Consider the following 9,147-nt stretch of genomic DNA (forward strand, 5'->3'; position numbering starts at 1 on the left):
CACCTGTAGCCCATTTCCTGCACACGCCTGTGCATGGTGGTTCTGGATGTTTCTACTCCAGACTCAGTCCACTGCTTCCGCAGGTCCCCCAAGGTCTGGAATCGGCCCTTCTCCACAATCCTCCTCAGGGTCCGGTCACCTCTTCTCATTGTGCAGCGTTTTCTGCCACACTTTTCCCTTCCCACAGACTTCCCACTGAGGTGCCTTGATACAGTACTCTGGGAACAGCCTATTCGTTCAGCAATTTCTTTTTGTGTCTTACCCTCTTGCTTGAGGGTGTCAATGATGGCCTTCTGGACAGCAGTCAGGTCGGCAGTCTTGCCCATAATTGCGGTTTTGAGTAATGAACAAGGCTGGGAGTTTGTAAAAACCTCAGGAATCTTTTGCAGGTGTTTAGAGTTATGTTGTTGATTCAGATGGTTAGGTTAATAAGCTTGTTTAGATAACCTTTTCATGATATGCTAATTTTTTGGGACAAGCATTTTGGGTTTTCATGAGCTGTATGCCATAATCATCAGTATTAAAACAATTAAAGACCTGAAATATTTCAGTTGGTGTGCAATGAATCTGAAATATATGAAATTTTCTTTTTTATCATTACATTATGGAAAATAATGACCATTATCACAATATGCTAAATTTTTGAGAAGGACCTGTACATATATACATACATACATATATATATACATATACATATACACATATATATATATATATATATATATATACACATACATATAAATACACATACATATACATATATATTTGCATATACATACATATACATATATACATACATACAAATATATATATATATATATATATATATATATATATATATATACACACACATATTCATACAGATATATATATATATATACATATTCATACATATATACATACATATATAATATACATACATATACATATACATATATATATATATATACATATATACAGTACAATCTGGATTACAAAAAAGTTGGGACACTAAACAAATTGTGAATAAAAACTGAATGCAATGATGTGGAGGTGCCAACATCTAATATTTTATTCAGAATAGAACACAAATCACAGATCAAAAGTTTAAACTGAGAGAATGTATCATTTTAAGGGAAAAACCTGTTGTTTTCAAATTTCATGGCATTAACAAATCCCAAAAAAGTTGGGACAAGTCCATTTTTACCACTGTGTAGCATCCCCCCTTCTTCTTACATTATTCAACAGACGTCTGGGGACAGAGGAGACCAGTTTCTCAAGTTTAGAATTAGGAATGCTCTCCATCAGTGATGCAGGCTTCTGAACGGAGTGTTGATAACAACTTGGGCTATCCTTGTCCTCTCTGGTCCGGATGACATGGCGTCTCAGTGTTCCATAAAGAACTTCAAATCGTGACTCATCTGACCACAGAACAGTCTTCCATTTTGCCACGCTCCATTTTAAATGACCCCTGGCCCAGTGCAAACGTCTGAGCTTGTGGAGCTTGCTTAGAAATGGCTTCCTCTTTGCACTGTAGAGTTTCAGCTGGCAACGGCGGATGGCACGGTGGATTGTGTTCACTGACAGTGCTTTCTGGAAGTATTCCTGAGCCCATTCTGTTATTTCCTTGACAGTGGCATTCCTGTTTGAGGTGCAGTGACGTTTAAGGGCCCGGAGATCACGAGCATCCAGTAGAGTTTTACGGCCTTGACCCTTACGCACAGCGATTGTTCCAGATTCTCTGAATCTTTTGATGATGTTATGCACGGTTGATGATGATAACTTAAAAGTTTTTGCTATTTTACGCTGGGAACACCATTCTGGTATTGCTGCACTATCTTTCTACGCAACAATGGTGGAATTGGTGATCCTCTTACCATCTTGGCTTCTGAGAGACACTGACACTCTGAGAAGCTCTTTTTATACCCAATCATGTTGTCAATTGACCTAATTAATGTTAATTGGTCTTCCAGCTGTTTGTTATATGCTCAATTTCCTTTTTCCAGCCACTTATTGCTACTTGTCCCAACTTTTTGGGGATTTATTGACACTGTGAAATTTTGAATCAACATATTTTTCCTTTAAAATGTTACATTTACTCAGATTGAACTTTTGATCTGTCATCTATGTTATATTACGAATAAAATATTGACATTTGCCATCTCCACATCATTGCATTCAGTTTTTATTCACAATTTGTTTAGTGTCCCAACTTTTTTGGAATCCGGTTTGTATTTGTAGCCGCAGCTTCGTGCAATCCGCCCATCTTCGAACGACTGTACGTACATATTCTCGTTGCATCTCGGTGCAATGCCAATAAAGTTTATTCTGATTCTGATCATGCATCATGAAGGACCTCACACACCCAGCACACACACTTTTTGCCCCGCTCCCCTCAGACAGAAGGCTGTGGAGCATTAAGTACAGAACCACTAAACTGAGGAACAGCTTCTACCCTGAGGCTGTTAGACTCATGAATCTCTAACCAGGGAAATTCATTGTGAAAAATTACTGTGAAAAAAATCTGAAAAATTGCTGTAATGCCACTTGGTTGTTGTTGTGTGCTGCTGACTATACATGATGCTGATCTGATGCTGCTGATTTTTTCGTGTTGCTGTGTTCATTGGTCCTCATCTGCTCGCGCTGACTCATGTTCGTGCTGCTGTTGTTTTGTTGCATTGTTTTTGTGCTGTTTGTGCTTAGCATATTCATAGTCTTGTGTATTCTTAGTTTAGTGAATGTATTATATGCTTGGTTCATGACTCGGATCTTACTAATGTTTTTCTCTACAATTTGTGTTTTTGTTGGATGTAACTGGTACCCTGTGTACATAGTTTCGTCCCACCTCATGTACCACGTGTGGTGTATATGACAAATTTCTCTGACTCTGATCAAAATGTCTTAAATGTAATTTTTGTACAGCTGTCTGATCACAGTAACTGAACAATCCTCACCTTTGCTGTTCCAGGGGGAGATGAAGAAGTGGGAGATTACCAAAATCAGCTAAAGCAGATGCTGCAGGATCTGACCAAAGAGAAGGACAAAGATGTGGACAAGCCTCTGCCTCTCATGAATCAGGTGCTCTCTCTGCCACATAGTTTACTCTAAAGACCTAAAATGCACAGTTAGTGGAAAGTCATTTATACCCTCATCTCTTCTCTTGCAGCGAGAGTTCATCCAGTTCTGTAAGACGCTCTACAGTATGTTCCATAACGACCCGGAGGAAAACGACCTCTTCCAGGCCATCGCCACAGTTACCAGTCTCGTGTTGCAGATTGGCGAGGCAAGTTACCATGGGCAAGCCAAGGGTTCAGAGGTCAATAGCCAAGAGGAGGCTAAAGCATCAGGATGGTCGCAGGTGGCCACTGCGAATGGCGAGCTGGACAGTGGTTTGGCTGCAGAGAACGAGTGGACGATCAGCTATGCTCAGATCTTGGCTTCACTGCTGACAGAGCCGGCACTGGTGAACTTCTTCGAGAAGCCACTAGACCTGTCAGCAAAAATCTCAGAGGCCAAAGAGAACCAGTACCAGCAGCGGGCAGGTTTGCTCAGTCTGCAGCAGAGGACCAGGTGACTCCTGTGGGACCAGCAAGCTGCACTGGAACCAAATGTCAGCAGGATGTTTACACCTGGAAGCCTGAATCTTGTTCATAAAGCTTCCCTCAAGGCATTTCAGGCAGGCTGACAGGACTTCAGAGGTTTACCAGAACATTTTGAGCCATTTATTTACTACTATGAAACATTAGAGTTCTTAGTGTTCTCAAGTTATATATTTTTCTTCTTAAATCACTGTGATGCCTTCAGTTTAACTGTTTTCCACTCTGATCAGCCACTAGTGTTTACGGACAGTGACTATTTTATTCATGATTATAAGGCCTTGATTTCATAAACTTTCTGTTGCTCCTAATGTTCAAAAGCTGCCTAATAAAATTTTACCAGAAGACCTTAAATGGAAAATTTACAAGCTAAAAATATTCTTTGTATTAATTTTATTACATGTTTCTTTAATATTAAATGTTTTCACATGCTCACTAATTAAGTTGCTACATTTTTATATATGTATATGTGTGTGTGTGCGTGTGTGCGTGTGTGTGTGTGTGTGTGTGTGTGTGTGTGTGTGTGTGTGTGTGTGTTTTTAATTCACTTTAAAATCACTTGTTTCAATAAAACTGTAGACAAACTCCTTTATGTAATCACTCACACGGTAAACATAGATGGAAAGATTAGAATAACATGTTTCAGCCCGATGCTTTTTGAAATGACTTCCTGTTGAAAGATGTAGTTTTTGCAGCTTTGTGATCACATTTCTCTGAAAGACTTTGTTTCTGAATATGTTCCTTTAAAATAAGCTAGAGCTAATTTCAGTCAGTTGTACTTGTGAACTTTTTTAAAAATTGAATCAGCAGAATGAAAGTTGAAAGTCGTTGCCGCCCAAGTCTATTTGTGATGTTCTCATGCAGCACCAAAGCAGCCATTATTCCTTAATTATGCACAACTTTATGCTAGTTATGGACATACAAGCACTGATCTGTACCTTATTGACCTGAAGAGTCATCACACTGTTTTCTTCTCAGTGAAAATGGAAGTGCCCCTTAGACAGTTCCCATGTATTTTATGCTTCTTAGATCTGTGCTCCTCGCAGGCGTCAGTCACTGACACGTGTTAACATACACATGTGACAAAATTATATTAAAAAAATTTACAGCTTATACTGCAGTGAGGTTTTGATAATTTTTGAGGTGTGTTATCATTGATGGCTGACCAATAGAGGGCGCTGGGGTGCCGCCTCACCACATTACCTTGAATAAGACAAAAATAATTTAAATTAAAATGAAAAAAAAAAAATATATATATATATATATATATATATATATATATTTCTAAATATATGTATATATTTTTTTAGTTGTGTAAGATTAAATATTTTATAGTTAACGATGAATAAAGTTGTTTCTTTCAAAAATGTCTCTATTTGATGACATATTTCCATTCTCAATCTACCCAGTGGAGTTACCAACTGAGTTATGACTAAACCCCACTGCAGCCTCTCCTCTAAGTGGTATTACGAACTAAATCCAGCACTTGAGTATTATCCAGAATGACCTTAGGTTAGTTCCACTAATGGCTGTGTTGAAGGTGACTCACCCAGATTTGTTAACGACCTCCATCTGTGAGTCACACCCTTATATCACCCCGTGACTCGCCCAACCTAGCCGCTGGGGTTGGATCATCGTCCACAGGGAAACTCACTTTCACGGCCGCCCACCTCCATTGTAGAATGGCTATTCGTACTGATCTGGTTCTTTTTAGAATCTAGGAATAAGATTCCAGGATGTTGTTTAAATATTCAAAGTTAAGAAAACCTTTTAAAACCTCCGTCTTTAGTTATAATTATTGAACCAAGCTTCATAAATCCAGTGGTGAAATGGTAGTCCAGAATTTTACATTTTATGCTTTGCTTTAATTAATGATTGGCAGGGGAACAGCATTAATTGCATGATCCAAAAGGATTACATTTGCTTATTTAGTAAAATCAATAATACAGAGTGCATACATTGCTTGAGGGAGGATCCTGTTAGTTGATTTTGATGTCCCAAGAACTGGATGTTCTCTAAAGTGGTGGTTTCCTTGCGCCGATGAGATGAATTGGGGAGTTATGAGTCCTCGAGGCTTTTGTGAGCCATTGAGAGAAAGCCTTCCCTTCTTTTTTGAGAACAGCCATGTCTGAGAGCTCTAGAGCATGCTACACTCTCAAATACTCCTAAAACTCTTCAATCAACTCAAAAGAAATCTCTCCAAGCTGTTGTGATCAATCTTATTAGCACATATGTCAATGATATATTATCCGATCTGCACCAGATTTTTTGTGCATCATTATTGAGCACTTCTAGACACATTGGTGTTGTTGTTTAACATATGACTCAAGTGCACCCCCTAGATTATTCCAACAGTTATATCTCAGTGATACATCATCCGATCGGAACCAGATTTTTTTGTGCATAATCACTGAGCACTTGTACACACATTTTTAATGTTCTTTAACATTTGACTCCAGTGCGCCCCTACATTATTACAACAGTTATATCTCAGTGATACATCGTCCGATATCACCACATTTATTGTGCATAATCAATGAACACTTGTAGACACATTGATATTGTAGTTGAACATATGACACAATTGCACCCCTAGATAATCCAACAGTTATATTTCAGTGATACATCATCTGATCTAGACCAAGTTTTTGGTACTTCATCAGTGCGCACTTGTAGACACATTAATATTGTTGGTTCATGACTTGACTTAAGCCCGGCCCACTCAGAGAAGAAACTGATGATTATTGGGTGACTCTTCCAGCTTGGCACTGTGTAAGATATAAGACTGAAACCGTATTTATTTAACTTCCGGTAAGATGGCGCCCGTGTACATGGCTTGCAATCCACCTCTGCTGATGGTGTTCTGATTAGTTTTGTTTTTTGTATTCCTCATCAATGACATCAACTCTCTGCTGGTGTATGACAGACAACAACTTTTGGATCTTCGTTTTTCTGCCACTGAAGTCGCTTATTTTGAACAAAAGGAGAGTCCCTCTACCCCCCCCCCCCCCTCTCCCCCTGCTGGCGGATGTGCCAGTTTACCTTTGCTGCGCTCCTCACCTCCCTGCCCGGAGACATCGCTTCAGACACCGGGGAAAACGTGCTGGTCAGCTGGTGAAGATTAAAGCTCTGCGTGCTGCATCTTCCTCTCCAGCTAGCGGTCATGGTCTCCATCTCCAGCTTCCCGCGTGCCCGGACCAGGTGGCCAGCGGGGGTTGTCAGCCGATGCGCAGCTCGTACCGACCTGGAGGGGCTGTTGTTGAAAACCTGCGGTCATTAGCGCGCGCTAACTCCACCGCTGCTGGCTCCACTTTGGACAGTATCCGGATGTGTTTGGTCAACGCAAGATCTGTTACCAACAAAACTTTTATCCTCAGGGACTACTTTCAAGAGCACGATTTGGACTTTCTGTGCATCACAGAGACTTAGATGTCTCCGGGTGAGTCCAGCGCCTTGACGGAATTACTGCCACCGAACTGTCTGTACTTTAACACACCGCGGCCATCAGGCCAGCGCTGTGGTGGATTATTAACAATATTCAAATCAACTTTTGACTGTAAACAACTGCCCATCCCAGTTTCCCGTGCCAACTTTGAGCTGAGTGTCTTTGAACTCGGACATTCACCTCAGACTTTATTTGCACTCATCTACCGCCCACCTCGATCTAAGGATTTCATAAATGAGTTTTCTGACTTCTTGGCTGAAATCACACCAAAATATGAGCATGTTTTCATTATTAGGGACTTTAATTTGCACATGTGCTGTCCTGGGAAGCCCTTGGTTAAGGACTTTTTAGATCTATTGGACTCATTTAATTTAACTCAGCATGTAAACGGTCCCACCCAAGAGTGTGGACATACACTGGACCTTATTTTAACTCATGATATGACTGTTAATAATCTTGTTATTGGTGATGATGTTTTCTCAGACCACATGCCAGTCTGGTTTGAGTTCACCCTCCCCCATCTAACTCCTAAGCTGTGCATTCCTGCAAGTAGCACCCGGCCCATTAACCACTTCACTGCCGCACGTTTTACAGATGTTTATAACTCACGCCATCTTAGAACTTTTCCAATCTGGCTTTAAATCTCTCCACAGCACTGAAACTGCCCTGCTGAAGGTCTTTAACAACATCTTCAGATTCACAGATACCGGTGATTCTGTGCTGCTTCTCCTGTTGGACCTCACAGCCGCCTTTGACACCATCGACCATGAGATCCTCATTGCTAGGTTGGAGCTGTGGGTGGGCGTCACAGGATCAGCCATCAATTGGTTCAGATCTTACCTCGCTGACAGATCCTTTTGTGTCTCCATCAAGGATTTTAGTTCCGCAGAGGCAGAGCTTAAATGGGGGGTTCCGCAGGGGTCCATCCTGGGTCCCCTCCTATTCTCTTTATACCTGCTGCTGCTTGGTGCTATTTTCCGGAAACACAACATGCCCCTTCCACTTCTATGCCGATGACTGTCAAATTTACTTCCCCCTAAGACGCAATGGTGCATCCTCTATTCAACCGCTGCTCAACTGCCTGGCTGACATCAGGGACTGGATGTCTTTAAATTTCTTAAGTTTCAATGAAAAGAAGTCTGAAGTCATGTTGTTCCCTCCCAACGACACGATCACAAACCACTGCATCGACCTTTCCGCTCTAACCCTGTCAGAAAAACAAAGAGTCACTAATCTGGGCGTGATAATGGACACTTCCCTGAAGCTTAACAATCATGTAAACATGATTGTTAAATCATGCTTCTTCCAACTGAGGCGGCTGTCTAAACTGAAGCCCATATTGTCCAAAAATAACCTGGAGACAGTAATACATGCATTCATTCCATCTAGGCTTGATTACTGCAATTCACTCCTGTTTGGTATCAGTCAGACCTCCATTGCATGACTACAACTGGTCCAGAATGCAGCAGCCCGATTTTTAACCAGTACAAGCAAAAGAGAGCACATTACACCAGTTTTGGCCTCACTGCACTGGTTACCGGTTCACTTTCGAATCCAGTTCAAAATACTTATGTATGTCTACAAATCACTGAACAGTTTCGCCCCCCCCATCTCTCTGATCTGCTACAACCGTATGTCCCACCACGTTCCCTGAGGTCAGCGGACCAGTTGCTCCTCACAGTTCCAGGAACTCGTCTTAAGCGCAGAGGTGACAGGGCCTTCTCTGTAGCAGGACCAAGACTCTGGAACGAGTTACCTTTGTTTGTCAGACAGGCCCCCTCCCACTCCGTTTTCAAGTCCCGTTTAAAAACTCAGTATTATTCAGTAGCTTTCAACACCAGGTGATCTGTGTTTTGATCCTGTATGCTCCACACTGGTTTGTCGTCATTATCTGCATCGTCTTTATGTCTATATTCTGATTTTCCTCATTTTGTATTTTGCTTGGTGCATTACCTGTTGTTTTGTCTGTACAGCACTTTGGTTGGCCTTGTCACTGTTTTAAGTGCTTTATAAATAAAGTGGTATGGTATGGTATGGTATGGTATTTGCTAACTGTTGATTACCACATATGATATGTTGAAAAGCCTAAAGGAAGTCCTTTACATTCGCCACAAAACAGGAAGTGAC

The 9,147-nt window shown here is 41.0% G+C and overlaps 1 protein-coding gene across 1 annotated transcript in view; it reads left to right on the forward strand.

Moving 5' to 3' along the window:
* Positions 1 to 4,068, forward strand: part of LOC119419397 (TBC1 domain family member 8) — a 166,521-nt gene extending 162,453 nt beyond the window's left edge. Inside the window, exons 23-24 of the mRNA XM_037686706.1 lie at positions 2,948 to 3,057; positions 3,146 to 4,068. Coding sequence (XP_037542634.1) covers positions 2,948 to 3,057; positions 3,146 to 3,553 — 518 coding nt within the window. The 3' untranslated portion in view covers positions 3,554 to 4,068. The remainder of the gene's footprint in view (positions 1 to 2,947; positions 3,058 to 3,145) is intronic.
* The last annotated feature ends 5,079 nt before the right edge of the window (positions 4,069 to 9,147 follow it).

The sequence above is a fragment of the Nematolebias whitei genome, chromosome 13, assembly GCF_014905685.2.
Source record: "Nematolebias whitei isolate Nwh7 chromosome 13, NemWhi1, whole genome shotgun sequence".
Taxonomy (NCBI): Eukaryota; Metazoa; Chordata; class Actinopteri; order Cyprinodontiformes; family Rivulidae; genus Nematolebias; species Nematolebias whitei.